Source organism: Acomys minous, assembly GCF_964271855.1.
Source record: "Acomys minous genome assembly, chromosome: 16".
Classification (NCBI taxonomy): Eukaryota; Metazoa; Chordata; class Mammalia; order Rodentia; family Muridae; genus Acomys; species Acomys minous.
This window is the reverse complement of record NC_140498.1, coordinates 81,536,598-81,557,353: the sequence shown is the minus strand read 5'-3', so window position 1 is coordinate 81,557,353 and position 20,756 is coordinate 81,536,598. Positions and strand designations below refer to the sequence as shown.

Genomic DNA, 20,756 nt, shown 5'->3' with positions numbered 1-20,756 from the left:
GGCCTTGAACTCATAGAGATCCGCCTGCCTCTGCCTCCCAAATGTTGGGATTAAAGGTGTATGCCACCACCGCCTGACCTATACAGTATAGGGTTTTTTTTAAAATTTTTTTTATTAATTTATTCTTGTTACATCTCAATGGTTATCCCATCCCTTGTATCCTCCCATTCTTCCCTCCCTCCCATTTCCCCCTTACTCCCCAATATAGGGTTTTTTTTTCTTTAAAGATTTATTTATTTATTATTTGTACAGTAAGTATTCTGCCCTCATGTATGCCTGTATACCAGAAGAGGGCACCAGATCTCATATAGATGGTTGTGAGCCACCTGTGGTTGCTGGGAATTGAACTCAGGACCTTTGGAAGGACAGACAGTGCTCTTAACCTCTAAGCCATCTCTCCAGCCCTACAGTATAGTTTTAAATCGTAATTTAGGATTAGGTTTCCAGCTTCTAAGAATTATGATGTAATAAGTGCCTAAAAATTACATCATAAATATCAAAATTAAATGATGTGTATCTGAAAATTGGGATCAGTTACTTTCCAGGTACATTTCTGAAAAATAACGCTTATCCCTTCTTACTGTTTATTTTTAAAAAGTGCTTTTGCTTTATTTTTATTTCATGTGTATGGGTGTTTTCCTGCATATGTGTCTGGCATTATATGTGTGTCGTGTTCTTGGAGGCAGGTCAAATGGAACTGGAGTTACAGATGGTTTTAGCTATCATGTGGGTCCTGGAAACTGAACCAAAGTCTTCTGGTAGAGCAGCCAGCGCTCTAACCACTGAGCAATCTGTCCATCCTGGCCCCAATTTTATCATTACATGTTTTAAGATTCATCCCGTGTAGGAGGGTGGGAACCTTTTCTACCTATTTAACCCCTTCTCTGCCTTTGTGCTGTGCTGTTCGCAGGTGTGTCTCAGTCTGACCCTGGCCTTTTGTTCACGTTAGATCTCTCATTCTTTTCCTCATTGCCGGTACTGGTCCAGTCTTTGCGTGTACTTTGTACTTGGCATGGATGTCAGTTTGTCCTGCAAGTCTCATCTTTGCATTCTTTCCTCGAATGGTTTGTTTTTGTTTTTTTGAGACAGGGTCTCTTTGTGTAGCCTTGGCTGTCCTGAACTTGCTTTGTAGACCAGGCTGGCTGCTCAGACTCACAGAGATCCGCCTGCCTCTGCCTCCCGAGTGCTGGGATTAAAGGTGTGCGCCACCACACCGGGCCCTACATGTTTGATTTTTGTCTTAGTTGGGATTCCTACGGCTGAGATCAAACACCATGATCAAACACAAGCTGGGGAGGAAAGGGTTTATTTGGCTTGTGCTTCCACATCACGGTTCATCATCAAAGCACGTCAGGGCAGGAACCTGGAGGCAGGAGCTGATGCAGCCAGAGGCCACAGAGGGATGCTGCTTACTGGCTTGCTCCTCATGGCTTGCCCGGCCTGCTAAATTGCTGTCTTTCTTTTCTTTTTTTTTTTTTTTTAATATTTTATTTATTTCATGTACATGAGTGCTCTATCTACCTGTGCCCCTTTATGACAGAAGAGGGCATTAGAGGGCGTAGATGGTTGTGAGCCACCATGTGGTTGCTGGGAATTGAACTCACGACCTCTGGAAGAGCAGTCTCCTAACTCTCTCCAGCCCCGTCCAGCCTGCTTTCTTATAGAACCCTGGACCACCTGCCCAGGGATGGCACCGCCCACAGTGGTCTCTGCCTTCCTCCATAAATGACTAATTAAGAAAATGCCCTACAGCCCTGGCCATGGCTTGATCTTAGGGAGGCATTTTCTTACCTGAGGCTCCTTCCTCTGGGATGACTCTAACTCAGGTCAAGATGACATAAAATCAGTCAGGACAGTACCTCTCACTGCTGTGACAAAACACTTGACGGAAGCATCTGAAGGAAGGAAGGACCCAGGTGCAGTGCACACTTTTCACCCCAGCACTCAGGCAGACCTCTTAAGGTCAAGGTTAGCCTGTTCTACATAGGGAGTCTCAGGCCAGTCAGGGCTACACAGAGAAAACCTGTCTCAAAGCAACAACAACAACAACAAACAAAGGAAGGGTTAAATCTGGCTCAGTGTTTGAGGGTACACAGTCCACCCCAGTCCATCAGCGTGAGGCAGGTATGACAGCAGGAGTATGAGGCCGCCGGTTACGTAGTACCCCCCAACTCAGGAAGCAGAGAACAATGCTGCTCCGGCACTCGGCTCACTTCCTTTTGTTAGGCGCCTCAGTTCCACTCCTCCCTGGCGTGGTGGTGCTCATAGGGTGGGCTTTCCCAACTTAGGTTTTCTAATCTAGAACCCCCCTCAGAGACATGTCCAGAGACTTTCTTTTAGATGACACTAGTGCCCGAGGGTATGTGTGCACGCCACGTGATTTTAACAGGTAGGCAGGCGTTCTCAATACCAGATCTGGGCGCTGCGGCACACAGCGTTCTCCTGGAATGCTCATAGTATATTGACTATGTCATCTACTGAATTGTAGTTTTCTGGTCTTTTTGGAGGGGGGAGGTGGAGTTCAAGACAGGGTTTCTCTGTGTAGCCTTGGTTGTCCTGGACTCGCATTGTAGACCAGGCTGGCCTCGAACTCACAGAGATCTGCCTACCTCTGCCTTCCTCAGTGCTGGGATTACAGGTCTGTGCTACCACAACCAGCTCTGGCCTTTGACTATTTATTTATTTATTTATTTATTTATTTATTTATTTATTTATCTCTCTCTGTGCGTTGGTGTTTCACCTGCATGTCTGTCTGTGTGTGGGTGTTGGATCCCCTGGAACTGCAGGTACAGACAGTTGTGAGCTGCCATGCGGCTGCTGGGAATTGAACCTGGGTCTTCTGGAAGAACAGCAGCCAGTGCTCTTCACTTCTGAGCCATCTTCCCCAGCCCTGGCCTTTTGATTTTTCATCTCTGCTTCCCCAGCACTTTTTTATTTATTTTTTATTTTTTTGTGAAAGGAACAAGAGGAATAAGAGGCTTTGAGCATCACTGAGTTTATTTCCCCTCCCCCCACACCTTTCTCTGCTGTGGGTGGAGATGGGGCCTAATGGGCAGTGACCAGGAGTAATGACAACGGATGGAGCTGAGAGCTGCATCCTCCCCGTCTCATGAGCGGCTGGGCAGTGAGTGCTGTTCCACAGCTGTGCTAATTGAATTCCAGCCTAATTGGCTGTTATCTCTACCCATTGACCAGGTTTGCCGTGGCTTTCACAGAGGCGATGAAGGACACAGCACAGGTGCAGTGGGTACGTGCTCTTCCCTTGTCATTTCAGTGGGGTTTGGGGGACAAGGAAGAAGTCTAGTGGGCCACAGTGGCATGTCACAGTTGTGTGCTGCACTTCTCCAGTGTGGGTGCCCTACAAAGACACAGGGTCTCTCTCTGTGTTAGCCTTGGCTGTCCTGGACTAGCTTTGTAGACCAGGCTGGCCTTGAACTCACAGCGATCTGCCTGCCTCTGCCTCCCGAGTGCTGGGATTAAAGGCATGAGCCACCACGCCCGGCAAGGAATAATATTTTTTTTAAATCAATTCTTTGCAAATTTCATACATTGTATGACAAACTTTTTAAAGTTGAAAAGACAGTGTGTTTGGGTACTTTTTGCCTGCACGTGTATCTGACTACCACACTGCATGCTTGTCCGGTGCCTGAGCTTCCTGGAGCTGGAATTACAGACAGCTGGGAATCCCATGTTGGTGCTGGGAATTGAACCCCGGCCCTCTGCAAGAACTGTCCATGTTATTGGCCAGTGAACCGCCTCCCCCACCCCATACAATGTATATTGATCACGTTCATCCCTCTCAGCTCCCCTTCCCAGCACTACCTTCCTTCCCAACCCACCCAGCTTTGCATCCTCTCTTGCCTCTTAAACCCCTGGAGTCCAGTTGGCGGCACATGTACTCTTTCATGCCGGAACTGCCCCGAAGTGTGCTCAGCCCTACCAGGGACCACATGGCAAGAGAAAGCCGACTCTCGCCTTTCCCCAGCAGCCATCCGTTTGCCAAAAAGCTCCTCAGCAAGGAGTAGGACTTTGTGCCTTCCTCCTCCTCCTCCACGCTGGGTTCTTTGTTTATTTGTTTGTTTTTGTTTTTGTTTTTTTTTGAGTCAGGGTTTCTCTGTGTAGCCTTGGCTGTCCTAGACTCGCTTTGTAGACCAGGCTGGCCTCGAACTCACAGTGATCTGTCTGCCTCTGCCTCCCCAGTGGGTGGGATTAAAGGCGTGCACCACCACGCCCGGCTCCAGTCTCTCTCTCTCTATATATGGATACATATATACATATGCATATATATAATATTCTCTGTGTGTGCTCTGTCTTTACAAACACCAGAAGAGGGAATCAGATCCCATTACAGATGGTTGTGAGCCACCCTGTGGTTGCTGGGAATTGAACTCAGGACCTCTAGAAGAGCAGCCAGCGCTCTTAACCTCTGAGCCATCTCTCCAGCCCCTCTCCAGTCCCTTAGTACAGCTTTGAAATGGTCTGAGTCCGACTGGTACATTCATACATGTGGAAGGCACTTCTGTGCCTACTAAACAAAGTGTCGTGGCTATCTCTACGATACCCTGATATGAAATTTGAGCAGCGCATTGACCAGGCCACAGTTTAATAGCGATGTATTTGCTGTGTATAGATGTTTTACCTGTGCATGTGTCTGTGCACACCGCACGTGTGCCTGGTGCCAGTGGGTGTGAGAAGACGGTGTAGAGGGTGTTAGATCCTCTGGGATCAGAGTTATGAATGGTTGTAAGCCACCATGTGGGTGCAAGGACTCAAACCCAGATTCACTGGAGGAGAAGCCAGGGCTCTTAAACGCTGACTGAGTCATCTCTCCAGGCCCTACGCCACAGGTTTTGTTTCTTGTTTTTGTTTTTTAAAGATTTATTTATTATTATGCATACAGTGCTCTGCCTGCATGTACACCTGCAGGCCAGAAGAGGGCATCAGATCACATTATAGATGGTTGTGAGCCACCTAGTGGTTGCTAGGACTTGAACTCAGGACCTCTGGAAGAGCAGTCAGTGTTCTTAACCTCTGAGCCATCTCTCCAGCCCTTGTTTTTGTAGCTATTGTCTTTATTTTTCTTTCTTTCCTTTTTTTTTTTAATTTTAAATTTTGCCTCCTTCTTCTCTGCACTGGAATTGAGGACTGAACTCAGGGCCTTATGCTCCATAGGCAAGCACTCTACCACTGAGTCTGGGGATGTGCTTTTCACTGTATTGCTTTGGTTGGCCTTGACCTTGGCGCTTTCCTTGAGCCTCTACCTCCCAAGTGCTGCGGTTACAGGCATCTGCCATCTCCCACGCCTGGCTTAGAGCACATGCAGCCCTGGTTCTCCTTTTGTTTGGGCTGCACTGGGGTGTTGAACCTAGGGAGGTGAGCATAAAAGACAAATGCTTACCTCAGTTCGCACCAAGCCATATCATTATTATTATTATTTTAGTTTTTCAAGACAGGGTTTCCCTGTGTTATCTTGGAGTCCTAGGCTCGCTTTATAGACCATGCTGGCCTCGAACTCACAGAGATCCATCTGCCTCTGCTTCCCAAGTGCTGGGATAAAGGGTGTGCACCAACACACCCGGAAAGCCATACCATTAATAAATCATTTTTGAAACCATCTCATGCTGTGGTCCCGATTATTCCGCTTCCGCCTCACAAGTGCCAGGGTCACAAGTGTGCAAAACAAGCCCTTTTTTTATTTTTTTAAACACCATTTTCATTTTAATCTCATGGGTGAAGTTGCAGGCATGTTGCCTGTTTAGCTGTTTGTCAGGCGTTTACTTAAATCCCAGTGGAGGCTGGTGAGATGCATTGCTCAGCAGGTGATAGGTGCCGTTTAAGCCTGATGACCTGAGTTCAGTCCCTAGATCCCTCCATGGCAGAAGGAGAGAACTGACTACCTCACGTTATCTTCAGCCTCCACACATGGCCCACAGTACGTGCACACAAAGCCCCTCTCAAAACAAATAAATACATATGGTTAAAAAAAACCCAAACAAGAAAAACACCTTATTGATTACCAACAATAAAGTCAAAATTTGAAGAGAGAGCGAGAGAGAGCGAGAGCGAGAGCGAGAGAGAGAGAGAGAGAGAGAGAGAGAGAGAGAGAGAGAGAGAGAGAATTTTAGCAAGCTCAGGGGCAGAAGGCAGTCATCTGAGAGTGAGGCAGGCAGGATGCCAGCTCAGTTTCCTATACTACCCGGCTTCAGCCGGATCTGTGCTCTGGCAGTCTTCTTCCAAGAATAGTAACCAAGCATTTGAGAAAACAAGCAAACACTGAAAGGCTGGATACAGCTCAGTGCTTAAGAGTACTGCATGGCGCTAATCCCAGCACTCAGGAGGCAGAGGCAGGTGGAGCTCTGTGAGTTCGAGGCCAGCCTGGTCTACAAAGTGAGTCCAGGACAACCAAGGCTACACAGAGAAACCCTGTCTCGAAAAAACAAACAAACAAACAACAAGAGTACTGACTTCCAGAAAACCCAGCTTTGATTCCCAGCACACACGTGGCAGCTCACAACCATCTTTAACTCCAGTTCCAGGGGATTTAATGCTCTGTTAAGACATCTGCAGGCCCCAAGCATGCATGTGGTACACATACAAAACACTCATGTGCATAAAATAAAATAATTAAAACAAATGTGTTTTAATTAAAAAAAAAAAAACGAGGACTGCAAAGATAAGTCAGCAATAAAGAACACACACTGCTCTCGAAGAAGACCTGAGTTCGTGTCCCAGCACCAACATTAAGTAGCTCACAACTGCCTGTTAAGTCCGGATCCAGGATATCTGACGCCCTCTTCTGGCCTCCATAGGCACCTGCACTCATGTTGCACAAACACTCACACCCACAAATGTTCTATAATTTAAAATAAATCTTTACTCACGCCTTTAATCCCAGCACTTGGGAGTCAGAGGTAGGTGGATCACTGTGAGTTTGAGGCCAGCCTGGTCTACAAAGTGAGTCCAGGACAGTCAAGGCTAAACAGAGAAACCCTGTTTCATTAAAAAAACAAACAAACAAACAAAAAAACCCTAAAAAAATCAAAAACAAAAATAAATCTTTAATTAAAAAAAAAAAACAATAAGGAAGGAAAAAACTGTGAAGTAGCTAAGATGGCTTGGTCCCGGATGAGGATGTAGGAGGTACTGACATAAACCTAATAAAAGAGGAGATTAACTTGTTTTCATAGCTTAAAGGCTGGGGGACAGTTATTAAATTTGAAAGTGAAGCTGTTTTTAATACGCATTTTTGTACAGGATTGGTGGGTGGATTTTGCAATAAAGTTCAGCCCAATACCTTTATCTGATTCAATTTCTCTCAAATACAAATATGTATAAATAATATAAAGATTTCTTTCCCCGCTGTGTTTATGGAATTCTCTTGGATAGATTTTTGAGGAGAGACTTTGATTCGTGTACCGTGAACGGGGATAATGTGTTTTGAACAACTCGGTCCTTAATCTTCCTGGAGGAAAAGCCAGCTTTGGTTTTTAATTTTATGTTGTCTGTTTTGAAGGCAGGCTTGACTCAGGCTGTAGTTTTGTTCATCTTATCTAAGTATTAGCAAAATGTGACCAGATATCAGCAATCCTAGTTTACAAAGATTTTTGTTTCTAGTGCTCTGTGCTTTCTTTCCTCCTCCTCTTTTTTTTTTTTTTTTTTAAAGGCAGGGTCTCACCATGTATCCCTGGCTGACCTGAAATTCCCTATGTAGTCCAGGCTGACCTTGAACTCAAAGAGATGGGCCTGCCTCTGCCTCCTGAGTGCTAGGATTAAGAGTTTTGGAGCCACTACCATGCCTAGCACTTTGTGACTTCAAAAGAGAGACTATGGAGGCTGCAGAGATGGCTCAGTGGTTTGGAGCACTAGCTGCTCTCGCAGAGGACCCAGGTTCAATTCCCATTGTCCGTATGGCAGCTTAACTGTCTGTACCTCCAGTCCCAGGAGATCCTGTGCCCTCTTCTGGCCTCTGTGGGTACTGCGTGTGCATGGTTTCTCTTCCCTCCCCTCCCTCCCTCTACCCCTCCCCCCCTCTCCCTACCCCTTTCCTTCTCCTCCCCTCCCCTTCTCTGGCATTTTAAAAAAGAGAATATGCATATATGCATATATACAGATCATGAATATAAATGTAGTTTTGAGCAGAAAATCCAGTTCAAAACTTAAACCTGTATTTTCTCCACCTTCATTTAGAAAGGTGATTAAGTTGGGTGTGGTGACATGCTAAACCCAGAACCTTCCTACTATCCTCATTAGAAGTACACTTTCTGAGCTGGGCACTCTTTCTTTCTGTCTTTCTTTCTTTTCTTGGGGTGGTGGTGGTTGTGAGACAGGGTTTCTCTGCGTAGCCTTGGCTGCCCTGGACTCTCTTTGTAGACCAGGCTGGCCTCAACCTCACAGAGATCCGCCTGCCTCTGCCTCAGCCTCCCCGAGTGCTGAGATTAAAGATGTGTACCACGGTGCCCGGCTAAGAAATAAACTTTCGAATACAAGTATAAAAAGTCAAGATGTCCCCCTTTAGGTCCCTTTTCTACCCAGAATTAATCAAGCTGGCTACTGAACCCTGCAATGGGAAGAAATAGCTGCTGCACTGGGACACTTGTGAATTTGTCACTCATCTCTCAGGGCCACTTCTCTGGGATCTAATGAAAGCCTAAAATGCTAAGAACCGAGGCTGACTTATGTGCTATTTTAAGAAGAAGGGGGAGAGCATTAAGAATCCATTTTAATGCCCATGGGAACTTATTACTTAATTTGACTAATCAGTTGATATGAAAAGGCAATATCCCGTTAGGTACATGTTCTGAAAAAAAAAGTGTGGCTTTGTAAGAGACTCGTTTTATAGAAAGAATAAAACTAATACCGGGGCGGGAGGGGGCGTGGCAACCTTGGGGGCGGGGCTCTCCGCTGTACAGCGCCTTCCTAGAACCCACCAGGGAGGGGCTGGGGCTTAACTTGATGGATGAGGGATGGAGGCGTGGCTCAATTATAGCACTTGTCTCTGACCCCACCCTCCAGCCCCTCCGCCCCCGCCCCCCAGTACCACAAGATGAGGGAGAAGGCAGAGAAAAAGAAAGATTAGGCTACAGCTATGAAAAGACCTCCCGGTCTCCAGTTAGTATAATAAAAAAAAAAGCCAATCTTCTGATATTAAACGTCCTGCACGTGGGAACTACATTAAAAGTTCTTGTAATATAGATGCAGTGTCTAAGGCTCAACAGGCGGCAAAAATAATAACTTCGGCTTGAAATAACAAAAATGACTCCCGCTCCGTAGCTCTCTTAAAAGAATGTATATATAATGGTTACAAATTGCTCCGAGGAAATCACCATCCATCCACACAGTGTTCACACGTTGTATCAATGCAGATCACACACAGACTGGCACTTCTCTGAGAGGCTGTTTACCTTTCTACTTGCTTACATATAAATCTCTCACAAAGCAAGGAGAGAAGCGAACACTGTAAAACAAGGCAGGGTCTCACCGTGAAAACACACGCGGGGCAGATTCGGAACGCATTTTTATAACCGGCCTGGGGGTATAATTCAGTAGATAGTGTGCCCCTTAGCATGCGCAACCCCTCCCTGCCCCCCAGTTCCATCCCCTAGCCCCCCACTCTTGGTGGTGTGCCTCTGTAATGCAAATTACTCAGGAGTGGAGAATCTGAAATTAAAGGTCACCCTCAGCTACCTAGCTTGTTTGAGGCTAGCCCCAGCTACAGGAGGCCCGTTTTAAATACATAGGGTGGGGGTGGGGGGGGCAGGGAAGGCCCAGGATGTGGATATGGTCCCAAATATGGAATCTAACAATGGAGAGGCTTCGAGCCTGAAGATGAGTGGTTTGGAACCCTGGCAAAAGCTGGGCTCGGGGCATGGCACACGGTCTACGGAGACATGTCAGTTCAGGCACAGGGCCACTGGAAGGCCCTGAGAGAGTCCTGCTCCGAAGCAGTGAGGCCCTGAAGACCACAGCCCACCTTGCAGGTTTACCTAGCGTGCCTTTGAGCTTGTTACTGTTTTCTAATTTTTATGTGCGAGTGAGGGCTAGGGTACCACAGGATAACTTGCCTGTCTACATTCCTCATTTTATGTTTCATTTTGCAGATGGCCTCAATTACCTTAAGTGGGAGATTTTCATCTTGTTTTGTTTTGAGGCAGGGTCCCTCTTATAGCCCAGGCTGGCCTCAAACTCAAGGCAATCCTCCTGCTTTCATCTCCGAAGTGAGGAAAATATAGGCACATGCCACTGTGCCTAGCTGAGAAAATTATGAATTATTTCCTTGTTAAAGGCTTGGGGGCGGGGGTTCAAGGGATTCCCTCAGGGACAGCTGTGCCTGCTGGATGGTGCCTTGAGTAGGACAGGGAAGGCAACCCCCAAATGAAGCGAACCTCAGTGTTCTGGAATGGAAGCCATTCTTTCTCTTACCAGTGGCTGGTTCTGCATCTTACCATGGAGTGTCTGCCTGTCTAGGCTGTGTTATCACAGCTTGCTCCCCCACCTGGCAAATTAGTTTGAGGACCGGTGTACGTACCCTATACGTGTCAGGCCTTGCTTTGTTAGCGGTGGTGCTGTGCCCTCCACATATATGTGCGTGCGCATGCATATGTGTACACGCTCCACACCCGCATGCGCTTCATCTGCCTTCATCAGACTATTTAGATCACAAGATAAGCGATGTTGGTCCCAGCTGCTCACCTCCATCCGCCTCTTTCTCACCTCCAGAGGTCTATATTTTGACTACAAGCATCCGCCGTGGGACAGAGGATTTCCTGCCCCTCTGCAGCTCCCACCTCTGTGTCAAATGTGACATTTAAGGATTTCTGTTTTCTTTTGGGGGGGGGTCTATTTATTTATTATTATACAGTGCTCTGCTTGTGTGTACATCTGCAGACCAGAAGGTATTGCAGATGGTTGTGCGCCACCATGTGGTTGCGGGGAATCGAACTCAGGACCTCAGGAAGAGTACCATTAGTGCTCTTAACCTCTGAGCCATCTCTCCAGGCCCGAACCCCTCCACCCCCCACCCCTTTTTTTTTTTTTTCATTTAAGCTTTTCTAGGACCTGGAGAAATGAACTCTGCCACTTGGTGGCTCTGTACACTTTTCACCAGGAAATGCCACGATGAATAAGAAGTTGGTATCTAGGTTCAAAAGGGGAAGAGGAGAAAGGGGAGGTAGGATAGGATTGAAGGAGGGGAAGAGGACGAAGAGAGGGAGGAGGGAGAGTGCAAAAGTGGGGACCTCTGCCTCTTCCTGGATTCCGGAAACACTGAGGGCGCTGCCAAGTCTTGAGGTCAACCTATCTTTCCCATTGGCCAACTCTTGCGGTCTTTGGCTCCTCCCCCTCCTCCTCTCCTCTTCCTCCCTGTCTGTCCCTCTCCCTTTTCTTTCCCTCTCTCCCTCCTCTCTCCTTCTTCCTCGGACCGGAAACAAAGTTGCTGACTGCCAAGTCCCACCCACCTCTGCTTCGGGCGCAGGTGCAGGCGCAGGCGCAGATGCACTCCTGGGCTTTGGGACTTTTCCTGCTGACAGCCCGGTGAGGCTGCATTAAGATGGATTTCTTTCTTTGTTCTTCTTAGAGACTCTGTGTTATTAACAACAAAGCCCATTAGGAGTGGAAGTAACTCTGTTCTCCTTACAGGCCCTTGTGGGTGGCTTAGAGATGTTTCCAAGAGGATATTTATCTTAATATCTAAAATGTATAGAATGCTTGGACCATCAGATTAACTCTCCCCATTTTTCTTCCCCTTTCAAAAGCCACATGCTATTGGGAAGATCTTTGTCCAGAGTCAAGGTAAGAATTGATATATACATACATACATACATACATACATACACACACACATACATACATACATACACAAATATATATATTATATAGTACATATACAACTTATTACATTTTGGTTTTTTGAGACAGGGTTTATCTGGGCAGCCTTGACAATACTGGACTCACTTTGTAGACCAGGCAGGCCTCAAACTCACAGCGATCCTCCTGCTTCTGCCTCCTGAGTGCTAGGACTAAAGACGTGAGCCACCACCACCTGTCAACTTATTACATTTATTTTACTCATTTGTGTTCACATACACAACACACATATGAAAGAGGACAACTTTCAGTATTTAGTTTTCATTCCCTCCCTCCCTCTCTCTCTCTCTCTCTCTCTCTCTCTCTCTCTCTCTCTCTTTTGAGACAGGGTTTCTCTGTGTAGCCTTGGCTATCCTGGACTTGCTTTGTAGTCCAGGCTGGCCTCGAACTCACAGTGATCCACCTGCCTCTGCCTCCTGAATGCTGGCATTACAGGCATGCACCACCACGCCCAGCTTCTTCCTCTTTGTTTGAGACAGTGCTACCACCACCTGGCTTGGCTCTCTCTTTCCACTATGTAAGTCCCAAGGATTGAAGTCAGGCTTGGTGGCAAGTGCCTTCACTCCAGCTATGGAGGCATTTTGCTAGCCCCCAGACACTCCCAACTTGAAGAAACTGTCGGCTGATGAGATAATATAGTTTCTGAGATGTACTTAGAACAAGTAGGAGAGGATACATTTCTATTGTTTTCTAACATTAGAAGAAAAGACAGGGCTGGGCGTGTTGTTGCACGCCTTTAATCCCAGCACTCAGGAGGCAGAGGCAGGCCTGGTCTACAAAGTGAGTCCAGGACAGCCAAGGCTACACAGAGAGACCCTGTCTTGAAAAACAAAAGCAAAACAAGACAAAAACAGAAACAAACAAACAAAAAAAAGTGGGATGGTGCGAGTGAGATGGGTTGGTACAAGTGGGATGGTGCCAGCGGGACCGGATGGTTGTAAGCAGGGATGATGTGTGTGGGATGGTTGTGAAAGGATGGCAAGCAAGAGGGATAGGATAGTGCTAGTGGGATGGCAAGCGAATGGGATGGCAAGCGAATGGGATGGTGCGAGCAGGGTGGTGCGAGCAGGCGGGATGGTGCTAGTGGAATCCACGGGTGCATTCAACCTCTGGGCTCAGGGGCCCATGAAGCTCCACTGTAGTGCTCGGGAAGTTGGAATGATTTTGTAAGAACCAAAACCTCATTTCTCTCCCTCCCTCTCTCTCTTTCCCCCACCCCATCTCTCTCTCTCTCTCTCTCTCTCTCTCTCTCTCTCTCTCTCTCTCTCATACTGCTTCCACCAGGAATCGCAACGATACCAAATGCCAACTTTAATTGGAACACCTTCCTCCGGCAATCAGGTAAGGAATGGCTCCCTTCCTGGGACTTTGCCAGAAGCATCCTTTGCCATCTGCCCCTGTTTGAAACCATCTTGCTGGTCCCCGCTTTTCTCTTTCTACAATGCTTTGTGTGACCCCCCCTCCCCCCCCACCCTCCCCCCCTCCCCCCTCCCCCCTCCCCCTGCCCTCCCCTCCCCCCCCACCCTCCCCCTCCCCCCCACCCTCCCCCCCTGCCCCCCCACCCTCCCCCCCCTGCCCCCCCACCCTCCCCCCCTGCCCTCCCCCCCCCTCGTTCTTCTTCATGCGTTTGCTTGGATGGTTTCTGAGGGAGCATCCTCAACAGCGGGTTTCTGCGTGAGACTGTACACTTAGCATCTGAGCCCCATGCACCCTGCAAGACTGTTGCCTGCCAAGGTGGCATCAGGGCACAGCCTATCGCTGGTGTCGGGGAGGGGCTGTTTCTAGCCTGTGGTGGAGCTCAGAGAAACGTAGCCACTTTCTTTGGCTTCCACTCATGGTGTGAAGTAAGCTCAGCCATCGTGCTTGAGCAGAAGTTCACTGTGAAAAGGATTTTAAATACAGGCTGCCTATAAACAAGAGCTGCAGTATATGATGTTTTTTAGGATCAAAAGTTTCCAATTAGATTGCCACCCCAGACTTTCTGGGTCATAAATGCTAGAACAGGCAAAGCTGTCTACTGATACGAGATTTGAAGACAAGAATTCTTCTGTTTTAACCCAACATGTTTTCCCAGATGGCAACAGGGCTGTTTAGTGTTGGTTGCTTGTGTGTGTTCATTCAGGTGTGTGCCCGTGGGTGTGTGTAGATGCCGGAGGGCAACCTCAGGTGTCATCCTTAGGAGCCATCCACCTTGGTGATTGAGACACTGTCTCTCAGTGGCCTGGAGCTCATCACCAAGTAGTCCAGGATGGCTGGGCAGTGAGCCCCATGAATCCTCCTGTCTCCCCAACCCTGTGTTTAGTAGTGTTTTCAGGGTCCAAACTGTGGGACCCCAGGAGTGGGGGTGGGTGGGTGGGGAATTGAAGCTACAGGCTTTTGCTGTAAACTCCCAAGAGTCTAAATTTGAAATCAGCTCCCCATCCACAGCTGATGTGAGGGCATCCCCGAAGCCTGTTTCCACCCGCAAAAGGCTCACCCAAAATCTCCGCCACAGACGGCACATCAGCCTTCATTTCCATGGACAAGAAAAATCCCAAGCACTTTCTTAGAAAAAATTTCCGTAGCATGCTCATCAATCCCCGTGACAGCGGCATGGCTGTTCCCCTACATTACAAATGAACCCCTGAGACCCCATTGTTTCTTCATGTCAGCATGTGGGTACAATTTGTCAAAACTAAGCGGGGGGAGGGGGGAGGGCAGGGAGGGCCCTTTAGATTGCCTGCCTTAAGGTTATTTCAGTTTCATTATATTAGGACATGAAGGAGGCGTGACTGAGACCCATAATTACTGAAAGCTGAATGGCAACCCTTAGTCTCAGGGTTGATGTTTGGACTTGGAGTGGAGTAACAGAACAGCCAGGAGGTTTAAAATACTCCACTGAAGGCATTTTTTTTCCCCATGAGGGGACTTGGCTACCACTGTTCCATCTCAATGGGAATAGTTAGAAACTTGGTTTAGAATCGTCGGTGCACGTGGACGCTGGTTGTGGCTGGGGTAGTAGCCGATTGCAGGAGGGAAGACAGCTAAGCAGGGAAGCCCTTAGAATTTCTCTCTGGGTTTTCCAGTCAGGTGTGAGTTCCCCTTTGTACAGTTGATCGTCTCTATTGAGTTTTGGTCTTAGCGGATAGCCTGGCCCGTCGTCCCTTCTCTGTCTCATCTGGCACTTCTCTGAGCCTCAGATGATGAACAGAAGATGTAATGTATTTGATTTGGGCTCTGAGTGAGCAGATGCCCACTGAGGGTGTGGAGGGTGGGCAGGTAGAGTAGAACCTCGTGTGACTATTCAAGTTGGTGAGTCACCAAGTTTATAGCCTGCTCCTCAAACATCCGATTACAGGTCATCCTCTACAATCCCTCACTGAGACTCTTCCCAAGATATCCCAGACTGTGTCCAGCACACAAAATAGCCATCACCCATTTTTATCTTGTTTATATTGCTTATTTATATCATCATCATCGTCGTCATCATCTCTCTCGCACACATTCCGTCTGTCTGTCTGTCTGTCTCCACATATACCCCTACGCGCTTGTCTATCTTCCTTTTCCTCCTTTTCCCCATTCCTCTTCCTCTTCTTTGAAACAAGGTCACAGGTAGCCCAGCTTGGCCTTAAACTTGCTATGCCATGGAGGCTGGTCTTGAACTCCTGACTCTTCTTCCCAAGTGCTGGGACCACAGACTTGTGCCACCATACCCGCGTCTCCTCCCGCCCTCCTTCAACTCTCTCGAACCTGTTTGTTTTTCTAAGTGGTGGAGACCCTAACATCCTAAACCCCCCTTCCTTGTGTATTTCTTTCTTTTTTTTCTTTTTTTCTTTTTGGTTTTTCAAGACAAGGTTTCGCCGTGTAGCCTTGGCTGTCCTAGACTAACTCTGTAGACCAGGCTAGCCTCGAACTTACAATGATCCGCCTGCCTCTGCTTCTCGAGTGCTGGGATTAACGGCATGCGCCACCACCGCCCAGCTCCTGTGTATTTCTAAGAAAACCCATTTGGTTTTCCTATGGGGTGACGGTGCTACTGAATCTCTATTCTTGTTTGGTTGGTTTTTGTTGTTTTGTTTTTTCAAGACAGGGTTTCAGGCTGGGCGGTGGTGGCACACGCCTTTAATCCCAGCACTCGGGAGGCAGAGGCAGGTGGATCGCTGTGAGTTCCAGGCCAGCTTGGTCTACAAAGCGAGTCTAGGACAGCCAAGGCTACACAAAGAAACCCTGTCTCGAAAAACCAAAAAACAAAAGAAACAAACAAAAAAGAAGGTAGCAGGGTGTGTGTGTGTGAGGGGGGTAGGGGTGGGGATGTGTGGTGGTGGGGGGTGGGCACGTTTTGTTTTGGAGCTAAAAATATGCCAACCTATGTTAAACACACACACAACTGTGTACGTGACAGGGTTGGGCTCACACCTGCACCTATCATTAGTTATAGCGCAGCATGAGCACGGGCAGGCTGCAGGCACCAGCTCTGACTTACACAGCGAACACGAGTCACTCAGGCTTTAGGTAGCACCTGCTTTATTCAAGCCTCCTCAGGCCCATCTCTTTCTGTCCCCTTTTTAAAACTGAAAACAAGCAGAACAATTTCCCTTAAGGCTGCCAAGGGCTGCGGGGGGTGGGGGGGGGCCCTGCCAGGTTCCCAGCCTTCCTACTGCTACGACCCCCAGCCATAAGGTTATTTTTGTTGCTACGTCATGATTGTAATCTTGCTACTGCTATGAGTCATAATGTGGATATTTTGGGAGATAGAGGTTTGCCGAAGGACGGGTCACGATCCACAGGTTGAGACCGTCTGTGCTAGATGGAGTCCAGTCGCACCCAAGTGTGCTGGACTCCAGCCCTCGGCTCTCTGGTTGGGGTTTTTGAGTGTTCATCTGTTTGTAAGTGAGCCTTCTCTCTGTGGGCAGGACATGCCAGTTTCTTCTCTGAATTTTCTTTCTTTCTTCATTCCCCCCCCCCCCCTTTTTTTATTTCCGGAAGAAGATCATGCAGGGAATGCCCTCGTCTGTCACTCCCTAATTTAGTTTCCTGAATTTTCATTACATTTAATCTCCAGCCCAGCAAGATGCTTTGAGAGGTGCAACGGATATAGGATTTACTCCGTCTCTCCCTCCAGGGTCTTCTGGGTCAGGAGGCTCAAAATCAATTTAGAGAGTTGGGGGTGAGCACTTTAAAAAATTGAATAGAAAATATCAGGGCACCTAGCACGAAGTCCATCCGAAGGATGTGGTTTTTTTAAATTTTATTTTCACTTAAATAACGTTTTTGATAGAGGGTTTCATGTAGCCCAGGATGGCTTTACATTTGCTGTATAGGTGCGCGTGGCCTTGAACTTCTAAATCCCCCTGCCTCCACCTTCTGAGTTGCTAGCATTGTGGGCATGCGTCACCATACCTGGTTTATGCCTCGCTAATGAGAGGATCCAGGGCTTCCTCCAGGCTAGACACGCTCTCTGAGGTAGCTCCAAGGGACAGTAGATGGAAAGACACAGGAGTCTAGACGGGACTGCGTTTATTGGTGCACACCATGAGAGGGCAGTCCCTTTCCCGAAGGGGAAAGGGGACAGAAATAATTGCAGCGCGTAGCTCTCATTTCCTTTCTGTGCCCCTACCTCCCAGAGTTGCCAGCTCAAGGTGGGACAGGCTCTCCCAACAGGTGGCCGAGCAAGGGGGAGCAAGATTATCTGTAACCTTGTAGGAATCCTTTTTTTTTTTTTTTTTTTTTTTTGGTTTTTCGAGACAGGGTTTCTCTGTGTAGCCTTGGCTGTCCTGGACTCGCTTTGTAGACCAGGCTGGCCTCGAACTCACAGCGATCCGCCTGCCTCTGCCTCCCCAGTGCTGGGATTAAAGGCGCGCGCCACCACCGCCCGGCATAGGAATCCTATTTTGAGGGCGCGTCATTCTACCATCATCCGCCTGCAGCTTGGAGTGTGTTTGGGTTTCTTAAAATTTATTTTTATATGTCCATGTGTGTGTGCTTTTATGTGCATGACGAAGATAACACATCTGGTGCCCACAGAGGCCAGAGGAGAGCATCGGATCCCCTGGAACTCAGAGTTTCAGGTGGTTTGATGCTGCCCTATAGATGATGGGCACTGATCCCGTGCCCTCTGCAGGAGCAGCGAGTACCCTTAACCACTGGAGTCTCTCTCTCCATGCCCTGGAGTATGTTTTTCATCGTGTGTAAGCACCGTGTCTGACACACAGGCCTCATGTGTTCTCAGCATATCTTCCTGTGAGTTATAAGCAGGATCCTGTGGAAAACAGAGCTGGGGGGGGGGGGCGGAGTCCATGGACCAGCCTCTCCCTAGGGCTGTCTTTCCAAATTATCTGGATCCTAGAGGGTACAAGGCTAGATTTCCCCAGTACCTCCCAACTGGGCCAACAGGAGCTCAAGGGGCTGTTTTGAGAGGTGGTCCAGGAAGGGATGTGTGTCCTCAGCACCCGTGTCACCCCAGGGACACATGAGAGTCTCCCCAGGCAATTCTATAAGCTCCTGGAATGCCATCTTGGTGCAGCATTTGGCTTACGTATTTAGATTTTTCTTCTAATTCAGTGAGACCACTTTCCCACCTCAGGGGTCCTCACGGCTGGCCCACTGCTTCCCTTTCCTTCTTCTTTCTGTCATGGATTGAACATGTGTCCCCACATCGAGGGCGTGAGCAAATTGAAGTTGTGTTTCACTCTGGTGCTGGTTGGACTGTCCCATCGCTGACTGTAATTTCTGAGTATATGAACTACAGTGTGTATGTATACACATGTTGTACGGGCACCTGTGTGGCGGTGTGGGGTGTATGTAGGTGGCATGTGGGTTGTGTCTGTGAATACACAGATCCTGCGTGTGAGACTGAGGTCGCCTGCTTTAGCTAGGGAGCCTCCTCCCTGGTTTTCCCATGTAAAGAATTATATTTAAGTTGAAATGAATAAGCAAGTCTTTTGAAGGTAATTTTGATCTCCGTTCCCCGCAGACCTTCAGGCTGAGGCTCAGGTACACATAGGCTGCCTTCTCATTCTGACCTCTCCTCCCCTTGGATTTTTATTAAGGAGAATAGCTTATCATTTATTAAAGACAATCGCTTGACTCCTGGCCTTGCATTCCAGTGCCTGAATTCCAATTCTCTGACCTTGAGACCACATTCTGCCCATAGCTTTGGGCTCAGACTTTAGTCAAGTATGCACTCACTGTAATCTCTCTGCTGAGGTTCATTCATGAGGTTCAGAGTATGGGGCCGGGATATAAAACCCTCAGCACAGCCTAGTGATATTGTCAAAGTTAATTCAGAGACTGTAGTGACATTTTATGTTTATATTCATTATTCAATATATATATATGACATTTTCATACATGCATATAAGACATTTTTAAAAAAGATTTTCTTTTATTTTAAGTTATGGATGTGTATCTATGTGTGGGTCTGTGCACTTGGGTGCAGTGCTCAAGAAGGCCAGAAGAGGGCATTGAATCCTCTGGAGCTGGAGTTGTAGACCCTTGAGAGCTGCCACATGGGTGCCTGTAACTAAACTTGGGTCCTCTGCAAGATCAGTAAGCACACTTAACCATCATGTCCCCTCTCCTGGCCCAACATTTAAAGTTTCTTGAACATATTTACCCTGAATTTTCTTCCTTTTTTTTTTTTTACCCCTTTCCTTTCCTTCTTTCCTTTTTCTTTTCCTTTCTTTCTCTTTTCAAGACAAGGCTTTGTTCTGTAGCCCATGCTGGTCTTGAACTCACTGTAACCTAGGCTGACCTCAAACTTGTTATCTTTCTGACTTAGCTTAGGATTGAAGGCTTGTGCCACAGCACCTGGCTTAAATTTTGTGTGTAGTGTGTGTGTGTGTGTGTGTGTGTGTGTGTGTGTGTGTTGGGAGTGAGTGTGAGGGTAAGTGCTGGGGATCAAACCAAGGTATCTGGATGTATAAGGCCAGCACACTGCCAGTGAGACATGTCCCCAGTCCTGGTGATTGCTTTTAAGGTTTTTCTACAACAAGGTCCTGTGTGGTTCTGTCCAGAGTCATTTGTATTAGTCTATTATTTTTGCTGATCATGTCCCTCATGCACTTAGTTACATGTATGACCCATATGCCATTTTCATTCTCAAGACTTAGGTAAGTTCAGAAAATGGATTGTATTTAAAAAAGAAAAAAAGAAAAGGAAAGAGAAAAAAATATCCATGTTGGAAAAGTCATTCTTGCACAGCATGGTTTTATGGCTAGTTATGCAGGCTATAAATGCTGATATTTTAGATTAGCTTTTATGCTAAGTCTATTAATAATTGCTGTTAAATCAATTATCTACCAGTTGCCATAAAACACCTCAAGAGCTCCTGGCTGCAAATACCTATGGCTGTTTCTCATGATTTTTGTGGGTATGAATTGTTGTGGTCTGTGGCTCTGCTGGGTGGCCTCTGTCTGTTCCGTGCCCATCAGTGCCTGAGGCCCAGCCTCATTTCAAGTCTGGGACCTCACTCTGCCAGGGTGAGTCTCTCTATCAAGACTTTTTCCCAACAAGGTTATGTGTCCAGATGACTAGGGAGTCACAAGGCCTCTCATAACCAAGGCTCAAAGGTCACATATGGCCACTGTCCCTGCGTTTTGTTGGTCAGGAAGGTTCCTGCTACATTTAGAGTCCAGAGGTGAGCCTGTCACCTTCAGTTGTCATGGGAAGAGTTACCAAGACTGGTACCTATTGCTGGTCCTACAACAAAGGTATGGCACTCCTAAGCCATGATGATGATGATGATGATGATGATGATGATGATTTAATGTATTGGTATTTTGCCAGTATGTATGTCTGTGCACTACATGCTTGCACTATCCATAGAGGCCAGAAGAGGGCGTGCCACATCCTTTGGAACTAGAGTTACAGATGAGTGTGAGCTACTGTGTAAGTCCTGGGAACTGGACCTGGAT

The 20,756-nt window shown here is 47.5% G+C and overlaps 1 protein-coding gene across 1 annotated transcript in view; it reads left to right on the top strand.

Moving 5' to 3' along the window:
• Window positions 1-20,756, top strand: part of GLT1D1 (glycosyltransferase 1 domain containing 1) — a 71,880-nt gene that overhangs the window by 21,083 nt on the left and 30,041 nt on the right. The window contains exons 4-6 of the mRNA XM_084763645.1: window positions 3,196-3,247; window positions 11,751-11,787; window positions 13,147-13,203. Coding sequence (XP_084619771.1) covers window positions 3,196-3,247; window positions 11,751-11,787; window positions 13,147-13,203 — 146 coding nt within the window. The remainder of the gene's footprint in view (window positions 1-3,195; window positions 3,248-11,750; window positions 11,788-13,146; window positions 13,204-20,756) is intronic.